The 21,347-nt window shown below is 52.1% G+C and overlaps 1 protein-coding gene across 1 annotated transcript; it reads right to left on the bottom strand.

The window, feature by feature from the left end:
• Nucleotides 1-253: 253 nt before the first annotated feature.
• On the bottom strand, nucleotides 254-16,342 carry PEF1 (penta-EF-hand domain containing 1). Its single transcript, XM_037061607.1, has 5 exons — nucleotides 16,242-16,342; nucleotides 7,669-7,945; nucleotides 3,399-3,554; nucleotides 2,771-2,914; nucleotides 254-1,264 (listed from the first exon to the last, which is right to left on the bottom strand). The coding sequence occupies exons 1-5, from the start codon at nucleotides 16,263-16,265 to the stop codon at nucleotides 1,035-1,037; spliced, it is 831 nt and encodes a 276-aa protein (XP_036917502.1). The 5' UTR covers nucleotides 16,266-16,342; the 3' UTR covers nucleotides 254-1,034.
• Nucleotides 16,343-21,347: the final 5,005 nt, after the last annotated feature.

Here is a 21,347-nt window from a genome sequence, read left to right as displayed (position 1 = left end):
CGACTTCTGGGATGGCTGCTTCCAGCCCAGGACGCCATCCCTAAAACTGTTACAAAACACACAATCGGGTCCTTGAGCTGAGCCCCGTGTTCCAACCTCACCCCGTAAATGACAGCAACCTCATGCAGGCTATGTCCCCCTCAGCGGCTTCTTTCTGCACGGCACGTAGTATGCACTTACATATTTGCTGACTGAGAGAATAAATGAGCGACTGAATGGATGACCATATAAACCTGTAGCTGGGAAGGCAGAGTGGAGAATGTGGAATAGTTTTATCTTTTATTGAAGCTTACAGTTTCACTGAACTTTTGGCCCCTAATGAGAAAAAAAAAAAAGACAAGAAAGGCATTGGCAGTGGGAGGTGGCACCTGTGCCCTGGGCACTGCAGCCAAGTGGAAAATGGCGGACAGTGAGGGTCTGAGCTGTGGAGTGCAGGAGCCTGGTCCACAATGCCCAGAGAACAGACCGCCCAAGCTCCCTGAGCAGGACAGCCCCCCGCAGCTAGAAGTTAACCCGCACAGACTTGTGGGCATGGGGGGTGGAATCCAAGCCACTGGTCCCTTGGGCAAATCTCTTTCATGCTTGGTCAGAGTCCACTTTGAAGAGACTGGCTTCCTCTGACAGGACAGCGTGGGAAAGGGGACACAGTTGCTAATAGCAAGAGACCGATGGACACTTACCACTGGGCACAGGGGAGAAAGCTAGAGCTGGAGACCAGCCAATTTACTTGGACACAAACTCTGTTACCAGGACTGGCATCTCCTGCACCAAGGCCATGCCACTTCAATGCTCAGGGCTGCAAGGACATCTAGTTTCCAGTCCTCTCCTAGGTCAGGACCCACCTGTGTGGCCCTGGCCCAGGACCCCATTATCTGGTGGCTATGATGCAGCCCTCTTGGGAAACAGTGCTGCATCAGGCAGGGGAGAATCTTTTTCTACGTGGGGCAGGAAAAGACGAGAGGCCCACGTGCTTCTCCCACCCTGAAGAGCCAGGGGGGGTCCCCGGGAGCAGGCCACTCTACAGATAAGCTGGGTCATAGCAGCCGAGAAGCTGTCATGGTAACAAAGTCCTCGAAGCTGAGCCGGATGTTGCCCTGCATGGCTGTGTCCTTCTCCCGGAAGGCCTCGGTCAGCACCTGCAGCTGCGTGCACACCTGGATGAAGCGGTCTAACTGCATGGCGGGATTGGCGGAGCGCGGGCAGTAGCGGGAGACCAGGAGCTGGGTGAACTGAGGGCTCAGGTTGTAGCCCATCTGGGACAGAGCTGGAGAGGAAGCACACAGAGCAGACACGAACCTGTCATGAGCACTGCCTCCGGCCAGCCCTTCAGGGGACTTCGGGGGAGTAACATGGAAACAGAAAGGGGACAGAAGTCCTGAGGGCCTGTCCAGGGTAGCACAGCCTGACAGGGCTCTGTCTGGATGCTCCCCTGAGCCGGAGGGCCTCATCCCTCTCTCTCCAAATCTCCCTCACTACCTGTGCAGGCAGGGGCCCCAGAATGACACCTGGCCACCCACTCGCATCTCTGACTCGCCTGCATTACGGAGGGAAGCCTGAGCCGCACTGACCACCCTGACCGGAGCGGATGGCAGAGGCAGCACAACATGGGGGTCCTGAGGCTGCTCTGGAGGCAAAACAGCCCCCGGGGAGTTGCCGCAGCTGGCTCGTCCTCTGACTTATCACCTCTAAGTGGGAACGACACTTACCTGCAGGCTTCGGTAAGGATGAAAGATCACACACGGCCCTTGGCACAGTGCCTGGCACGTAACAGGCACTGTGAGTGTTGCTACAGTGAAATCATCCTCACCTCCCCAGGTGGGGCTGCCGGGCAGTTCCAAGGTCACAGCTGACATCGTGCCACTGCCAGTGTCCCACCCAACAGGCTTCCTTCCTCCCTCCTGAATAATCTACCAGCCTGGCCTCGTCTCACTTCCCCTGTTGCTGGGTGGCCCAAGGGCATGTTACGTAAACCAAGCCTCAGCTTTCTCATCCATAAAAGGACAATCCCAAGGAACCCTCATCTACTCCGGGGTTGGGGGGGGGGGTGAATAATAAACAGTATCTACCATGCAGAGAGAATGAATGATGTGACATGTTAGAAGTCTTATACTACAGTGCCTGGCACAAAGCCAGCATTCATTCTGTAAATATCACAATATTCATTGTGATAATATCCCCCAATCCACAGCCCGGACAAGTGCCTGGGTTTGCTGGGGAACCCTTCTCCCTCCCAGGTGGCAAAGCTCCGTGTCGGGTTCTCGTGACCCCACTCACCACCCATCCTCTCTAGTCAGAACTGGAAGCAGACCAAGGACCTCGGCCTCAGGGCCCCCTCCCCACCTGCAACACTTAGCGTGGCCTGGGTGCCATCATTGGGAAGGTGACTGCCTTCTGGCAGAGCCAGTAACAGAGGCCATCTTTCGGAGCCCCTGCACGGGGCGCTTTCCATTCCGAATGCCAGAAACCAGAGCAAAAGGAGTCCCACAGTACCCTGGGCTACTGCATTCCCATCCCCAAGGCTCCCGGCGGGCTCGGCCAGTCTCACCCAGCACTGCCAGGGCTCCCTGCACCAGGAGTCCTGCCCTGATCCCGGACCCAGGTGTTCCCTTGCCCTAGGTCTTGGCTCAAAGCCTCAACCAGGGCCCAGAAGGGGCGGGCAGTGTTTTGCAGCGCAGCTAGCATCTGGTGGTCAGAGGCGGGAGAAGAGCCCTTGCTCTCCCTTAGGGAGTAAAGAGATAATCTGTGCCCACATCCCTGCCACGGCCTTCACCTTGCTGCAGCTCCATGTAGCTAATGGAGCCCGAGCAGTCCCGGTCGTACTGCTGGAAGAGGTTCTTCCACTGCTGGATGAACTTCCACAGGGCTGAGAAACCGTAGACATCGATGCGGCCTGACTTGGTCTTGTCAAACATGTCTTGGGGAGAAGGGAAAGAAAGGCAGGCTTCAAGATTGTGGGCCAAGGGTCCTCAGGCAGCCCTTCTCCGGGGAGGCAGCCCTTCTCCAGGCTGGATGGAGCAGGAAGCTCCACAGCCCACAGGCCCATACCCAGACACGCCCTCATCAAGTGCCACACCGGCCCCCCGTCCTTGGCACCCTTTCCAGAACTGCATCTTCTCTGTGGACTTGGCAGGTGACCCTTCCACGCCCCACTGTCTCCTCCAGAGCATGGGACATCCTGAAGAATGGGACATGGAGTCAGCCTGCGACTCCACAGGAACTAGAACTTGGGAAAAGATCTAAGAGGAAAAGCTCTCAGTCTAGATCTCACCTTGAACCCAGAACCCTGTCTGAAGTCCTCCCTGGCCAGATGTTCACCCAGAATGGTCGCCCACCCACCTGCTGTCAGCCCTCGGGGGCTCCGCCCCCAGCCCGGGCCCACGGGGAAGGGCAGCACTCACTTATCATCATGAGGCATGTCTCGTCGTTGAACGAGGACCAGTTGGAGTTGACCAGGGCCTGCTTCAGCTCCTTGATGGAAATGTAGCCACTGTGATCAGAGTCCACTGACTGGAACCAGGAGTAAGCCTCGGGATCCACATTGGGAGGGGCGCCACCTGCAGCAAGGGCCAGTCCAACTGCCACCCTGACTATGGGTTCGCCCTGTGCGCAGTCTCACGAACCCACCTACCCCGGTCTCCCACCACCCAACACCCTGACTCCGATGGACGAGGGCCTTCAGCGCACTCTCCTGGGTGTTCAGTCGCCCTCCACTCTGAGTCCACCAGCTCTCTCTGCAGCGCTCTAGTCACCCCTCTCCTCGGTTGGCAGCTTCCAAGGAACAGGTCCTGTCCAGCTGATTAAGAATTCTCTGGGTGGAGGAGTTAGCTCTTCCTCACAGACTAGAGACCCAAAAATGTCTGCTGGGCTCCTAACAGGCACAGCCTGGACACAAGTATTTAAGAGTCTGAGCAGCAGGGACCCTGGGGGGTGGGAACCGGCCTGACGGAACCGGCCTGATGGCCCCGGTGCCCGGGAAGGCTGACAGTCTGTCAGGAGCTGCCAGAGGGCAGGCGACCACAGAGCTCCACCTCTCTTCCTTCCCCATCACCTCTGATGTGTGACGCATGTCCCCATCTGCCACTGGAGACATCTCCTCATCCCACACATCCAGAGAGCTGCCCAATTCTGTCAGTTTGCACACAGGTACCTCTTCCCCCCTGTTCCTCCGGCACCTGCCCGGGTTCACGCACCCGTCACCTGCACTGTTGTAGCAAACCAAACGGCCTGGTCGCACGGTCCATACAGCTACTCTCACCACCCTTCACCTGCTGCAAATGATCTTCATAAAATGCAAATCTGTCCCCACCAATTTTCCCCACCTCAACTCAAAACTCTTCAAAGGCTCCCGCTGCCTACAAAATAAAGTCCAGCATCCTTAAAACAGTGCTCCAGGGGCCCCCCAAATGGGGTCTACGCCTGTCAACCTCTCCCGCTCCGTCCCCACTGTCCTCCTCCCTCCTCTGGTCCAGCTCAGATGAAGCATCACAGGTGCTCTCACCTGCACCTGTGCCTTCCCACCACAGGGCCTTTGCTTGCCCTGTTCTCTCCACCTCCACCCCTCCCCCTCAGCTCTCTGCGTGCCCTTCCTGGCACCCTTTAACACCCAATGAAAGGCTGTTCTTTCCATAGAGCCTTCCTAGTCCCCTATCCCTGGAAAAGCCTTCTTCCTTCTCCTTCTACTCCTTCTCTTTTATGGCCCTGCTAACTCCATGGTTTTAAACCTCCTGCCAGGTTAGACTTGGAGCCACCAGTGGGCAGAAGCCTAACTCATCTCAGAATCCCCAGGGGCGGGCACAGGGCCAGACACAGAAAGGGAAGGTGCTGGACTCATGGTAGAGCGGCCTCACTTCGAGTCCCAGCCCCAGCCCCCTGTTACAGCCCTGGTTAAGTTATTTAAATTCTCTGTGTATCAGCTCTCTTATCTATAAAACAAGGACACAACAGCATCTACTTCATCAATTGTGAAAATGTACAAAAACCCTTAAATCAGCCCCTGCCGCAATCTAAGCACTCTGTAACTGCTGGTTGTTAGTGTGGCTGTAGTTCAAACAGCTTCGTGTGTGTGTCGGGAGTAAGTGCGCAGCTCTGTGCAGACGTCCGTGGACAAAGGAAAGGATCATCGCTTGGAAGGACATGCAGAGCGAGCTGGAGTACAGGGAAAGGCCGACAGGTGAGTGTGGGGAAGTGCTATCTTAGGAAAGAGCCAGGGTCACACGGCATCTCTCAACCTGCTCAACTGGCCACAGAAAGGTCTCCTTCGCACGGGCGGTATCGGGACAGCCACGGACAGCGGTGGAGCCAGACACCGCCGCCCCACCCTGCCCCGACGGTGAGGCCAGAGGCTTTGCTGACTGAGGCACCACCTGACCACCTTGAGTGGGGGACCAGGCCGACACCACCGTCCTTCCTGAAACAACAGCTTCACTGTGGCAAAGTGAGGCCTGGAAGCAAAGAGCTCTGACCCCTACTAGCCTTGTGACTTTAGACAGATCGTTTCATTTTCTGAATGCTAATCTCCCCATTTTCAACAGACCTACTTCCCAGGGCGGATGTGATGAGTAAATGAAGTAACAGCGAAAGGGAGCTTTAGTGAAGGGCCTGGAACCCGTTCGGTCCCATTTCTGCAGAGGAAGGAACATTTACACCAGGTCTATGAGGACGACAGAGGGGTGACACAAAGCAGAAAAGGCACGTGGCAGGGACACAGAGTGTGTTCAGAATGCTCTGAGGGGTCCCAGGTTGCTGGGAGGCAGAAGCAATTCAGGTGAGGAGGCTGCAAAGGCCCTTTGGTTTGGGGTGCCCTTCGGGTATTTCCTGTGGGCAGTGGGCACCTTCATGGGTCAAACCTGTCTTACAGAGCAGTGGTGCTCCAACCTTAGATCCTCGATTCAGTGTGGCTGATATTGGGCTTCAGGTGGCCAATGTAGGTGATATATGGCTCATGTTTTAAGAAGCACTGCTCTAGGAGGCCACCAGCTGCCCTGGAGGAGGCCGAGGTGCCAGGTGAGAGAAAGCTACCAAGGGTGAGCAGCTAAGAGCCTAAGGCACAGCTTTCCTTTCTGCAGCCCCAGAGATTATCTCTGGCCTCAGGCCCTGGAGGGATAAGCCTCACAGCCGGGGCTCCTTTCCTCGAAAAGACCTCCTGTAGGCTCAGAGACAAGATTTTAAAAGGATAAGGAAATCCACCATGAAGCTGCTGAGCTGAAAGCAAACAGCCAGAAGATCTGGGCTCTGACAAGATAAATGGCACTGCTTGAGGGGTTTGGAACCCCAGAGATCTGCACATCTCCCTCCGAGCCTCTCGCCTGGGTGTCTATGCTAAGATGCTGTAGCTTCCCAGCAGTGCCATTCCCTGGAGGCCCATCAGGTGCACCAGAGTGGTTCCAGGCTGCTCTCCTACTGGCTTGATCTCCCGGGAACAGAGGTCTCCCGGGAACAGCACACTGTCTAAGAGGCTGCCTGGATGAGTCTGGGAGGAAGCAGGGGACTGGGCACTCACCTTCCCTGACCCCTGTCTGAGACACTCCGAAATCTGCACTGAGCCCTCACTCAGGGGTCTCTGCCTGCACTGAATCACCAAGCCCTGCCCCCACCCCCCATCTTGTCCAGTACCTCACCTTTAAAATCTCTGTTTACCCGGCCCCTAGCTCATCCCACCATTCTGCCTGCCTCAGCATCTTTCACAGCATCTGCTGTCACAATAAATGCTGAATACCTCTTCGCTAAAAATGTCCCAGTACCAGTCCTCTCACAGAATATTGTTTATTAAGCCCTCCCCTTGTGCCAGGCACTATTTACCTGCATGTCCTTATTTTTATTTCATCCTGACTAACCAGCTTGGGAGAGACAGTCACCATTTTTACAGATGTAAACACCAAGATTTAAAGAGGTAAAATAATTGGGTCTGTTCAGTAGGTAGTCTGATCTCAAAAGTCCCAGCTTTTAACAACTACACTATCTTGCTTTTCTACACATAGTAATCAGTCTCCCTCACACAGAAATGGGGCTCCCTGCCATGATGGACTGTGACATTATCTGCCATTACTCGCCAATCTATGCCTGCACCTCTGCCGCCTTCCCCGTGAGGGCACTGTACATCCTGTCCCCTGCCTGACGGCCTGCAGAGTCCCTCCAGGAGAGAAGCATCCATTCCCATCCTATTGGTTATGAGGCTGGACCAGGGGATGTGGTTTGGCCAATAGCATGTGAGTGGAAGAGATACAAGGTAATTGAAAGCAGAAGCTTTAAGAGGCATCATGCATTCCTTTCTGCTGGGTCTCCTGCTTTTTTTTTTTTCCTGCCACAAGAACACACTTATCTCAAATAGGGGCTATTCCTCCAGCCTGGATCCTGGCAAGAAAAAACATGTAGAGCAGAACCTCAGCAGCCAAAACCATAGCTGTTGGCATGTAAGCAAGACTAAATAACTATGAGCAAGCAACAGAAATAAATATCTGTGGTGGTGAGCCAAAGAGACCACGGGGCTGTTGTTAGCACTGCAAAGCTAATGAGCAGACTTCCATTCTGCCAATGCGAGCTGAAGGTAGAGGCAAGATGCTAAGGTGTCAAGAGACCAGGCTGCCCAAACATCCACAGGAAGGGCAAGAATGGGCCCTGGGTAACTCAGAACAAGGTCAGTGGCACCTGCAACCCCAAATCCCTACTTACCTGGAGGAGGTCCCTGTCCATAAGGCCCAGGATGTTGGGCACCATAGGAATTTGGAGGCGGGTGACCATAGGGGCCTCCTGGGGCCATACCACCATATGGTCCTCCTGGAGCTCCAGAGGGGAGCCCTCCAGGGTTGGGGTGTCCATAAGGCCCTCCAGGGGCAGGACCTCCTCCATAACCGCCACCAGGGGGTACCCCGCTGCCATATTGGCCTCCACCAGGGTAGTAGCTACCCGGAGGAGCTCCGGGTGCTTGTCCTCCAGCTCCTGGGCAGCCCTGCAAGAAGAGCAAAATATCCGTCAGAATGGTAAGGCCAGAAACTGGCCACAGTATGGCACCTGACAGCTACAAGCATGGCCACCACCGTTCTTTCAGCCACTCCCACAGGCAAGGCTGGAACCATGGTCCCGTTACTCATATGGGGAGCCCAAGGCTTCTAGAGATACAACCTACCCAAAGTCGTAACACCGATGACCCACAGTCAAGGCTGGAACCCTACTCTCCCGGCTCCCCTTCCCTGCACCCCAAGGGGGCTCCCCAAGGGCTGGGATCATGTCTGGTTTGCCACTTTATCCCAGCCCCCAGTGAGAAATGGATGCTCAGTAAACACTTATTGTATGAACGAGTAGGCCAATGACTCAAACAGAATTCCAAATCCTCACCCCGTGGTGCCCCATGCCTATCTGCAAATTCACAGTACAGAAGTGACCTTCTTCTGTCACAAACGATGTATCCGCTGCATGGAGTCATCCTTAGTGTGCCCCTTACCCTACTCCAGCTTGTGATGCAAAAACACTTTCCCATCCCCACTCATGGATCTGTGCGACAGGCAGGCCAGACCCTATTCCTAAGGCAGCAAAGTACAGTGGTTAGGAGACAAAGGATCAGTTCAAGTTCAGGTTCTGCCACTTACTAACTGGTCTAAGGACTTACCCTCTCTCGGCCTGCCTACCTCCCAAGTTGGTGTGTGAATGAAATGAGACCGGTCACACAAAGCTCTTTGACACAGATCTTGGCACACAGCAAGCATTTGATATACATGAACTATTAATAATAGCCCCCTTCTATGGAGCAGGAAACTCAAGTCTAGGAAAACCATACACAGACAGTGGAGGCGCTGGGGCCAGAACTCAGGTCTCCCGGCTGCTAAGCCCAGGCCATCTGTACATCAGAGCATACGGGGGTGGGGGCTGGGGGACATTCCCTCTCTTGTCTTTGTTCTCACGCTTCTAGCCAGGGATCCCTGAGGCTCAGGGTGTTCAGCTCCAACTCCTTAAATGGCCAGCAAAGGGCCTGGCAGAGCACAGCCCCAACCCACCTGCAGACCGGCTGAGCGCAAGGGCATGGAGAGCAGCTGGGCCCGGCCCTGAGGACTCTGAGGGGGTAACACCTAGCCCTGTTCTATATCAGCCTGCAAGGCACACCAATGGTCTAGCCATTGAGAGCCTGGACTTTCTCTTTTTATTGTGTCTGATAGTTTCTGGGACAGTTGTCCTCAGGGCTGAGGACAAATTCACACTTTGTCTAATGGGGGTCTGCTTGCTTAAGGATGGGAGGCTTCTGGAGGGAGGACAGAGCAGACCCTCCACCTTCCCTGCGCAGCATCACGGGAGCTCTTCCACCCTAGGACTGTAGCAAGACTCCCTGACGGGCAATAAAGTCACAGGCAAATCTCAATTCAAAACTCACCAGCTGAGTTCGGGACCATGGGCCAACAGCTTAATCTCTCCGAGCTCGTTCCTTCTCAAGTAAAATATACCACTCCCTTCCTCGGTGAGTTGCAGATTATAACAAATATGTGCAGCAGAATTTTGCTGCTTTACTTCTGGCCTGAAGAATCTTTTGATAAAGCAAGATTTTAAAAACTGATAAAAGAAAGTTGCTCTGGCTGAAGCAAGGCGGGGGTCCCAGAGCCCTGACTGCGAGGGACCCCTCCCTTGCTAGGTCGTGAGGAAGCTCTGCAGGATGGCCACTGACCCAGAAGACAGTTTGAAAACCATTAACGTAAGAAAAAAAAGTTCTTACAACAGTGCCTGGCATAAAGGAAACGATCGATAAATCACAGCAGCCACTGTTATTACTGTATTATTATCATCAGGAAAGTCCTGGGTGGGCCAGGAAACCTCGGGGCAGGGGCGGAGGGGGCACTTCAGGAGAGTGAAAAGTTCTGAAGGAGCTCACAGTTAACTGGAGAGGTACGGAGCTACTCTCTAACACCCAACAAAACCGCGCAAGGAAACAGGTGTTTACAATGGACGCTCAAGCCACGTGCCGCGGGGTCACAAAGGAGATGGAGTGATATCTGGGAGGGTTCCCACAAGAAAGCAGCATTTGGACTGAGACTTGAATGAAAAAGATAACCAACGGAGCTGGAGAGGCGTAATGGGAGAAGTGCCCAGCACGCAAGTCACCTGACTGAACCCCTTCAGCTTACAGATGGGGAAATCAAGGCCAAGGCAGGGGAAGGAACTTGCCACATCGCACTGTGAGTTGGGGGCAGACGCAGAGCTGGATGACTCTGCACCCACATCCCAGGCCAGTGAGCCCCACTGCCGCCTGCTCCGGGTTCTTCCCTTGAGGGTAGGGAATGGGATTCCGGGGATGCAGGGCAGAAGAAGGGGTGGGGACTCTGCATAATAGAGTCTGGGCACAAAGAAGAGGCTAAACACCAAGCCAGGAAGCAGCTGCCCCACAATAAGCCCTGTGAACAAAGCCATAAAGTGCATCTGGCCTGGGGCACCCTGGGAAATGCCCCCAGGCCAATGAGGAAGGTGCCCAGCCCAACCTTCCCCATCACTGCCTAGGGGCCTCCTGCAGCCTGGCGGCCACCAACCCTTTCCTCTCCGTCCCACACTGAAGCCTTCCCATGTACAGTTTACAGAGCACTTTCACACACACGAACACTACTGGCAGGCCAACGATCCTCTATGGAAGAAAGCAGTAGGCCCATTTTCACATGAACAAACTGAGGTACACTCCTGTTAAAAGACTTCATTTGGCAAGCCTTACAGAGTGACAGTCTTGTGTCGGGCTCTGTGCTAGGCTCGGGGGCACAAAACTAACCAGGGTCTGTCCTTGAGGAGCCCACAGATAATTACGGTGCAGTCTTATCAGAGCCACCAGAGGAATCCACTTAAATGCTATCAAGGAGGCACGGGCAGGGGAACTTGTTCTGCTTACTGAACGATAAATAAGCAGTAACATGAGTAAATGTACGAAGTGGGTCAAGGAAGGCTTCCTGGAGGAGGCAGGGGTGAAACTGGAGTTGGCAGTGAAGGATGCAAGTGCCTTCTCTAAAAGGAAGGCAGAGAAGGACATTCCAGACAGAAGGGAGAAGAGAGACAAAGGCACGGACCTATGAGCAAGCATGGAGCGGTCAAGGAATAGAGTGAAAGGCAGGGGCAAGAACTCCGAAAGGCAGACTCTCTACACCCTCCTTGTCCAATCACCTCTGCTGCTGCATTTCAGTTGGCTGGTGAGCTACTGGTGTCTTAGAACAGTGTCTGTCCATGGTCTCCTCCACGCAGCAGTGAGCTCCCAAGGGGCAGACACTGGGCTCATTCATCACGGTACCCAAGGGTCCTGCGCAGTGCCTGGCACCTGCAAGCCTCCATAAATATCTGAACAAATGAATACCACTCTAAAGAGTTTGGACTCGATGCTGGAGGAAACAGAGTGCCATAGAAGGGTTTCCAATAGGGGAGGAACATGTTCGGAGAATTAACTGGCAGCGGCGTGGAGGATGAGCTAGCGGAGGAGGCAGCAGGCTAGGTGCTGGGCAAGCAGGGCCCGAGCCAGACAGCAGACTTGGAGCTGGAGGAAACAGGATGAATTCTGAAGCTATTTCAGAGACAGGCTAGACATGACTTGGCAAGTAATTAGGTTAGGGAAGAGCTGGAGGGAGGAGGAGCGAGGAAAGGGGAATGTTTGGAATGACGCAGGTTTCTAGCTGCACCAGACTATGAAGAGTGGGGCCACCCAGCAGGCCGAATCCCAGCTGGGGAAGATGGTTCCCGGGGTTGCCGAGTTGTCAGTAAGGGTCTGAAACAGGCCTCAGAAAACCCGAGTACCTGACGCCAGGTTATTTACACTACTCCATGCTGCCAACCTTTTTGAGAGCTTATCCAAGAGAATTTTATACTGATAAACATAAGATGATAAAAGGGGGAAAAAAAAGAGTTCAGTAACCCTGGTTTCCAAAGCACTACAGAAACACCGGGGTGGGTGGGGGGCAGTTAGCATTTTATTTGGGCTCTGCTAAATGCTTCCGGTTCAACCAGCTCTCACTGATCCTTGTCCTGTAATGTGTCATCTCATTTCAGATGACAAAATGAAGGTGCAGAGGGTTTAACACCGCGCCTGTGGTGGTGCAGCTGGAAGATGTGTGGTGGGATTCAAATCAGGGTCTGCAGGGCTCCACCCCACTACTCTTCTCTGTGGACTCACTCCGTACGTGAGGGGGCGGCTACCTTGTGGGGTACCAGGGATTGTCCTAAACGAATCTGTGGAGTATGATGGATTTCTACAGCAGAGGGGGGAGAGGGGGAAGGGTCAGATTAGTGCTCCTTCTGAGGCTCCAGGCCCAGTCTCCAGGGAGATTCAGAAGGACCTTACCCTTTCCTCACCCCAGCTCCTAGAGCCCAGTTTGAAAACTGCAGTATTGTAAGAGACCCCCAGGCCCTACAGCCTAACCTCTCAGTCAGTTTGGAATCTCTGTCTGTATTTCTGCAAGTGGTGGGAGCCTCACCTCATCCCAAATAATCTACTCAGGAAGTCCTATATTTTCCTATGGCTCTGAGGACTCATCCTTCTACCTCCAAAACCCTTGAGAGGTGTGGAGGGGTCAAAGGTTGGTCCCCCGCAGGCCTGGTGGGGAAGAGAGCAGAATGCATTGCAGAGACAGCCTGTGCTCCTGACCTACTCTCCAAGTGGCTGCTGGGGGGTGGGGGTGGGGCCAGCACCTATTCCAAGGGGTTAAACAATCACAAGACAGAGGAGCCTCCTAAAATATTAAAGGCCAGAAACCGGCAGCAAATAACCAGTGAGCCAAGGACTGTCCTGACATTTCAATGACCACGTCTGTGCTGACACTCCAGAGGCGCCATCCTTCCCTCGGGCTTCACCTCGCCTGGGCTGCAGACCCACACACCCAACCATCTCCTGGGCCTCCCTCCCAAATCTATGCCTCTGTGCGTTTCCATCTCAGTGAATGGGAGGGAACCCTGGTGCCCTCCTGGGCACCTCCTCTTCCCTCCCCTCTGACAGACACGGCAACGAGGCAGCAAGTGTTCTCAGCTCTGCCTCCCCAGTGCTTCTCAAACCACTTTCACTGGGTCACCATCCCCTCACCTAGAGCAGCTCAGCAGCTGCTGAGTCTCTCCCTGCCTCCAGTCTCTCCCCTTTGACCCGTCCTCCCAGCGCCCCGTAGTAATGGGTACAAGTGGGAGAAACCTCGTCAGCAGTTCCCTCACTGCCCTTAGGATGTAGTCCACACTCTTCAGAAAAGCATCTGATCCTGGCTTACCTACCTCACCTCATTTCTCCCCACTTTCCTCCTCCTCTTCAGGGAATGTGGACTGATCTCCTTCAGTTCCTCCAGCTGTCTCGCTTGCTTCCTGGCCTTTGTGCACACTATTCCCTCTCCTGGAATAAATACCACGCCTTTCTCCACCCAGCTAAATCCTACTGAAGATTCAATTTTGGGGTTAAATGTCATCTCCTTCAGGAAACCTTCCTTCCCCGGAGACTGAGTCACGTATCTCTCCTGTGCTGTGCTCGTACCTTCCACTTACTCCCATTTACTGTTCACCACGCTGCCCCTGCACTGTACACGTCTGTATCACTCTGCCACTTGGATACTCACTATACGCCAAAACATCATACCAAGCACTTTACGTGGACCATCTTATTTAAACTTCACAGTAACTCGTGAGTTAGGTACCCTTATAACCCCACTTTACAGATGGGGAAACTGAGCCTCAGACTTTCTAAGAAGTTTCTGCAAGAAAATGGCAGAGCAGGAATTTGAAGCCAAATCTCTCTGGCCTCAGAGACCAAGCTCTTAAGCACTGAAACACATCAGGCTGGCTCCCCCACAGGATCAAGGGCACCTGAGTTTTATTACTGCCACACACAGACAGCATGTGCTTGAAAGCCCTGGGGCTAGAGGCAGTACAAAATTAACAGTCTGGACTCCTAACAATAAGCTGGAATCCTCCAGGGCTCCGTAATAGGTGTAGGGAGGTGCGCTAAATTCTTAGATGCTTTAAAACAATGTATTTCTTTTCTTGGGGCATCATGGACCAGGAGGAACTGAACAAGACAAGGGTATGATGGGAGAACAAAAGCATTTCTACTATTCCAGATACATTTCTCCCTGTGCCCCTTTGCAACATTTCACTGAGTAGAAGCCCAGGCAGCCCTGCAGGATACCAGCGATTGCAGCAGCAAGAGCTAGGCCACCACGCGCTGGCATACACCACGTACTAGCATCGTGCCAGGCTCCCTACAGGTTTCATCGTATTCCATCCTCACGTTAGCCCCATGAAGCATCAGTCCTTTCTTTTGACAAGCAGGAAACTGAGGCTTCCAGCCCTTAGGTAATCTGTCCAAGGACAGATTACCTAAGTAACAGAATTAGGATTCTAGCTTCGTTCTGTCTAATCTGGAAGTTCGGGCTCTTGATTTCTATGTCACTTCTTCTAGGACGCATACAAATTGCCTCCAGAAGCTCATTAAAATGTAGAACCCTTCCCAGGTCTAAGGCGGAACCCTAACATGTGCCTGTTTAACAAGCTCCGAGGTAATTCTGATGCAGACCATCCACTGAGAAACAATGCACTACGGCAATGTTTACCAAAACTTTGTTTCTCAGGAATATTAGTTACCAAAAAAAAAAAAAAAAAAAGACTAGATGTAAAAAAAAAGGGGGGAGGAGTCGGGGGAGGGAGGGCCCATAGTTAAGTAAGTTTAAGAAATACTACACAATCCATCCCTCTCTGGCGTATTTACAATGTATATTAACAAATTAAGGATTCCGAGATGCCCCGTGATGAATTTATTTAGCTGTTTAACAGAGTATTCTCCAAACTTATTTAAGAGCAGAATCCTCCTCCCTGAGCAATACCTACTGAGATTTCACAAGACTCTGAGATTGGAATGGAGCTTGGGCAACACTGCTAGGTTAGGCTTCCTCTTAACCCCAGCAATGCTGGCCTCTCCCTTTCTTACCTCTGAGTATGCAATGGAAGGCATTTAAATTTGAGCCCTGGCCTCATCCTCTCCTTTGCTACTATGTATGACTTTGGGTGAGCCACTTAACCTCTTTGGGCTGGTTCCTCAGCCTTAAATTGGGGGTAACACTCCCTGATGGCAATACTACCAGGATAAGGAGGTTCAAATACTGTGCCCCCAAACTATACAGGGCTGCACTACCTCAGAGGGTTCTTGTTCGTGTTTTGGCACGTTAACTACATTCCACGAAGTACTTTGTAACATCCCATATGATCTTGTTCAACAATTTTTCCCGCATGGGCTTTGTCTCCTGAACTAGTGTGTGATCTTGGGTAACTTGGGAGCCCTCTCTGAGCTCAGTTTCTTCCAGTTATTTTAACTGGCCCTTCATTTTGAAGGGCCTATTTGGAGGGCTCTCCCAACTCTGACCTTCTAGGAGTCTAATGAAAATCAAAATAATACAAGGTTACAGCTGTTACATTCTGAGTAGTACCAACGGCTTATCACTTCGTTGTTCTTCAGAACAGCCCTATCAGGCGGTCCCTGCTATTTGGCTGTTTTACAGAAGAGGAAACTTCAGTTCAGAAAGACAAAATGCCTCGCTCAAAGGTTCAAAACTATTTAGGTGATAGAGCCACAGTGTGAAACTTCCTCTGACTCCAAACTGTACTCACTCAACCATCCCGCTATCCAACAAAGGAGTGTGGCCACAGAACCACCTCGCGGTGGTGTTCTTGGCTGGATCAGAATGGGTCGGCATTTGCTGACATCTCTGGGGTCTGCTGCCTAACTGCCTGGTGATTTTAAGTCCTGTGTCCTCTCTGGGTTTCTCTTTTCCTACGTATGAAATGGAAATGTTGGACTATGCAGTCAAACTTACTTGTGGGGCCAGAAAATCGAAGATTCTCTTGATTATTTGGATGCAGTATGTCACGAGTCTGTTTTTAACCGATGCCCCCAATGATACCGACGGACCGGGGCTGTAAACCTTGTGTTGGCGTTGATGACCCCGCCCGGGGGTCCTGCAAGAGCCTTGGAAATGCATGGGGCTCAGGCCAAACCCAACCTGAGTCTGTGGGGTCAGGGATCCCCAAAACCTTGCGTGCGCAACGTCAAAGGGGGTGCGACGCAACCTCCCATACGTTCATTCCTGGGTGACGTGAGACGGGCGCGACCGACCATCCCTTTCCCCTTCTCACTCGCCAGAGACCGAGACCACGCGGAAGCCACCCTCAGCGCCGGAGGGGTACGGAGAATGCGGAGAGAAACCAAAGCCGAGATTCTGGACCTGGGCTTGGCGAGGCCCCTGCCTGGATTCGCCCGACCCTCACACACTCACCTGCCCGTAGGGATAGCTGGCCATGGCGACTCTGATGTCAGTGAGCGGAGGAGGGCCAGGCTTCCCGGTTTCAAACCCACCCCCTCCTGGGCCTGGGGACAGCCCCACTTTTGATTGAATACCTTGTCTGTCAATCCTGGGCACAGGGGTTGACGGAAGTGACGATAGGATGTGGACGGTGCCCCGCCCCCCCGAAACGTGGGAGGAGCTAAGGGTCGGATGGGGGTTTCCGGAAGTTTTGTTCGCTCCGCCCTTTCCTTAGAAAGACCACTCCAGACCTCGGGGTGGTCAGGCCCGGGGACTTAGTGAGACACTTGGATGGGCTGATGTGTCGGTGGCCATGTTTTAACCTGGCAAATGGGACACGTGACAGTGGCCTAGTTGCTGTCTTCACTCCAAGTTTCCGCCGGGAGGTGTGCCCTGGCGATTACGACGACAACCGGGAACAGACCGAGGCTGCCTGGAAAAGACGAAGGCAATGGCTGAAGTACTTCGCCCTGATATCAAGGCACCGTGTTCCAATTAGTAGCTTTGGAGTGGGATCTGTGGTCTTCGGAGAGGAAAGTCCCAAACTGGCATAGTGGGAGAGGAAAACTAGATTATACTGAGCCTCTTTTTTCCTAAGTGGAGAAACTTGAGTTCTAAAGAGGCAGTGATTTACCCTATTTCAACACAAGAGTGAGGCAGTGTGGCCTACAACTGGGATGAGTATGTCAACCAGTGGTAATTGGCACCAATTCGGTGCCATCAAGAATTCCCAATTTGGGGTGCAGGGGAGAAGGCCATTTTATTCATGGCTGTGAGAACTGTGGAGCTGCAGAACGGCTCTGGGGCCAAGCCCCTCTCCGGCTGGACAGCTCTTTTGCGCTCCTGGATGGTGTGCCGTGCACTACACCGGTCTGCTTTGCTCTGTGCCAGTTTGCCTCACGCTGCTCGCCCAGGACGTAGTGTTTGGTGTTCCATTTCACCTAGGAGGAACATAACTCTCATTCTGAGTTGGAAAGGGAAGGCGCTCTTCCAGGGCCAGAGATGAGCTGGCTTATATAGACAGAGGTGTCCGCCCGCTCCCTGGTCCCTGATAGGTCCGTCCTCATGCAAATGAGGGTTCCGGATCCTCGCAGTTTGATTGGCCCAAAAGGCAGTGTCCTGATTCGTCAGAGTAGAGTTCCTCTGATTGGTCAGAGCTGCACAGTTTTGATTGGATGGGGAAACCCTCAATTGGTTGAAGTGAGATTCCAGGAAATCTTTATGAGGGCTGGCTTAGAAGGCAGAAATAGGTAGTTTAGTGCAGGTTTCTCTGGGCAATGCAGTTTGCATGAGGTAACCCTGTGCAGAAAGGGCTGCTAGCTTCTGCCTTTTTTTTTTTTTCGGTTTGAGGGGGAGGGTTGGGGTGGGGGGAGAGAGAGAGAGAGAAACATCAGTTTATTGTTCCACTTATTTATGCATTCATAGATTGATTCTTGTATATGCCCTGACTGGGGATTGAACCCACAACCTTGGTGTATTGAGCCAATGCTCTAATCAACTGAATGACCCAGCCAGGGCCTAATCTCTGCTTTTTCTATTTGATCCCAGCTAGCCACCAGGAGCCCTTCTTAGTGTCTTTTTTCTTTTTTTCAGTGTTCACAAATGGATGTCCAGTTCTTAGTAGGGAAGTCTTGATTGGTCCCCAAAGTGGGTCAGATCCTGGTTACTAAGTGACTTCATAGTCGCGTACTAAATTGCCACTTGATGGTTCAGGCTCTACACTTGTTGGCACACTTATCTGATTAGTTTGTTAAATTCTTCCATATGGGCACAGATTGTGTCTGGTTTTGCCTGTCATTCTATCCCCCTGTACCTAACACAGTGCCTGACATGTCTTTTTAAAAAAAAAATCAAGTGAATAGTGTTATGGGGTGTTACCCACTCCAGCCCATCTCTCTGGCCAGGCACTTTCCAAAATCTCAGTGTTGATCATGCTACTCGCCAACTGGATGGCCCCCTCTCCAACTACAGCATAAGCCCAACCTCTCCGTTCCGGCACCCCAAGCCCTTCACAGTTTGGCCCGACCTCACCTCTCTTACCTCGCTTCTCACAGCCCCTGTCTCTCTTCCACGCTGTATTCCTATGTTCAGTCTCACCATGTAGCACTCCTGCTTTGGAGCGGAGTGTTGATTTTACCACTTCCTACCTGTGTGACCTTGGGCAACTTATTTAACCTCTCTGATCCTCAGTTTCCTCAGCTGTCAGAAACCAGTATGTGGAGATTGGAACAATGAGTTTATTGCACCTGCTTTTGTCCAGACTTGTGCTCACATCACTCCTTTCACCGGACCAGCATCCCTCCCATTGCCAGTGCTTCACAGCTCAGTTCTGATCCCGTCGTCCGCCCTCTCACATTCCCCCCAGCTCCAGAGTCAGCTGCTCATTGCCTGCCTCCCTTTGTACTTGGCACTGTTACTGCTATATTCCAGCTGGCCTTGTATGACTTCTCTTGGGTATTTCTCCAAACCCATTATTTTCCTTCATCTCAGAAAGCCACCCGGTCTCTCAGGCCAAAAAAACCTATGAGCATTCTTGTGTGGACTTTGTTTCTCCACATACTCTTCCACCTCCATTTACTTGAGTTCAAAAACAGACTCACATCTGCTCTTTCCCCCCTGTTTTCCCTATCAACCTACTCAAAGATGTCATCATCTGTGGCCTGGATCATTACAATAGTCTCTTTACCAAAGCCTCTCGGCTTTCACTCTTTCCCCAGGTTCTATTCTTTTTTTTAAAAAAGTCCTCACCCAAGGATTGATTTTAGAGAGAGAAGAATGGCAGAGGAGAGGAAAGAGAAACGTCAATGTGAGAGAAACATTAATCAGTTGCCTCCTGTACATGCCCTAACCAGGGATCGAACCTGCAACCTTTTGGTGTATGGGATGATGCTCCAACCAACTGAGCCATGTGGCCAGAGTCCCCACACTCTATACTTCGTAGAGCAGCCAGAGTGATTGTCTTCAATATAAATGATATAATGTTGTTCCTGAGATTTAAGCACATCCTTATGAACTTCATGGCCCTCTATGACCTGTGTCCATCTCCAGCCACACTTCTTGCCATTGCTGTCCTCAGTTCTCTGCAGCCAAGCTGGCCTGGTCTTCACCCCTGGAACATACCGAGATCATTTCCGCCTCCAGATTTTTGGGTTAGCTCTTCTGTCTAGAACGCTCCTCCCTTTTCTCTTCACTGGTGGTTCAGATTATCACCTCCTTGTGGGGACCGTCCTTAACACCACATCTGAAGCAGCACTGCCTGCTCCCTTCGTCCTTGTCATCCACCACAGCATCGTGTCTCTTTTTCTTCCATACTTGTTGCTATTTGAATTGTTCTCTTTAAAGTTTGTGTGTATATTGTAGGATTGTCCTTTTCTTCTTCACTCCTCTATCCCCAGTACCTAGAACAGTACCTGCTATGAATTCAGTAAATGTTAGAAGTAGTTTTTTTATTCTAGATTGACTGCTACTGGGTACCAGATTTTGTGGTAAGGACAATGCATTGTTTCATTTTCACCACAGTCTTTTAAAATAATCTTACCCATTTATAATGAGGAGAAGAGGCTAAGTGATTTTTCTACTACCAAAAAGATAAATGGGGAAGTTGGGATTTGAACCCAGGTCCGCAATCTTTTAACTGCTCAGCAGTTAGTATTTAGTAGGTCTTCTCTTCTTTACCTTTGTAAAGAAAGCCCCTCCCAACCCAAAAAAGAGGTGGAATCAAATTCAGAATCTCAGAAAGGAAGAAGTCCTGCCGTCTGGGCTAAAGGTCAAGGGATGTTTGCCGGCAGAGAGAACAGGGACAACTGGGGGGATGTGACACATGCTCATTGTATTCCACCAGCACGTTAACCTACTGAGTCCCCGTCACTTGCCAAGCTCTGTCTAGGTGCAGAGGATTAAACTCCTAAAAGAATTTCATGCCTGAGCTCCCTCTGCCCAGCAAAGGGCTCTAAGGAGAAAATGGTCTTTTGGATGCCTGTGCTATTTGGATGCAAAGCCTTCCAAGACATCTCTTGGGCTGTCAGAAACCAGCCAAAGCCAAGTCCAGGGCTGTGCCTCTGAAGAACTTCAGCGGGCCCAGGTGTGTTTATTTTGGAGACGTGGATAGAAAGGAGATCAGAATCTTCCAAACGCTGAAAAACAATCAACTCATTTCCAAAACCTCAACTACCTGAATTAGACAGAGGTGGGTGGGGCGGTTCCTGTTATTGTTTCAGCTCTAGCCAAAGAAGAACACTTGGATTGCAGCCCAATTGTAGAGCACAGCACTTTCCTGAGTTCGCGGAAGCCCTGTGGTTGACCCGTTAGAGGTGAGGCAGAGCATAGTGATGGAGGCCCATCCGCTGGAAAACAGCCCCCCCACCCCCCCGCCCCACAGGGACCCTCATTCCCCACGGGTGTCCTGGTGCAGCACCCAGCTCCAGCTTACTGAGAAGGGAGACTGACACTCGCCTAATTATTATGGAGTTAATTCTCTTTGAGTCCAACTAGAGCCAGTTTGAAATTTAAATTCCCGTTTGATGTGGTGGATGAAGGTGATTTGCAGCTTTCCCCTGAACCGACAGAAAAATGAGAACAGCAGACACGGCATCCTGGCCACACTGCCCTTTGTTTTGCAATCTTATGGAGGGTGCACCGATAATGTTCTGTTCCCATAAAATGCTCCGAACAACAAAAGGACATAGTCTGCTAAGAGGTTAACACACCACGTGTGAGGAGTCTGAATAGATTCTGTTGAATTCTGGAGATGGGAGAATATGACAAAAAGGAAGACTTAAATTCCAGCAGGCATCACGTTTGGGGATTTTCCCCTGCAGAATAAATATGCAGCAGCCTTTCTCCATCTCAGAGCACACAGGGTTTCTCAGTCCCTTCTTCGCACTGCCGTCAGTGGACTCCACCTTAGGCAAGTCTGATTCGACACACTCTTGCAGCACACCCTTGCTTCCCACGCCTCCTCTGCTCCCTCTCGCATTCCAGCCACACCACCCTGTCTCTCCACTCAGTGCACCATGCTCAGCCGTCTCCGGACCTCGGCACGTGTTCCCCTCTGCCTGCATCCATCTCTGTCTAGATGCA

This window comes from Sturnira hondurensis, unplaced genomic scaffold (assembly GCF_014824575.4).
Source record: "Sturnira hondurensis isolate 20B ecotype Veracruz unplaced genomic scaffold, ASM1482457v3 Scaffold0013381, whole genome shotgun sequence".
Classification (NCBI taxonomy): domain Eukaryota; kingdom Metazoa; phylum Chordata; class Mammalia; order Chiroptera; family Phyllostomidae; genus Sturnira; species Sturnira hondurensis.
The sequence above is the reverse complement of the archived record's forward strand: the minus strand, read 5'-3'. Positions and strand labels throughout refer to the sequence as shown.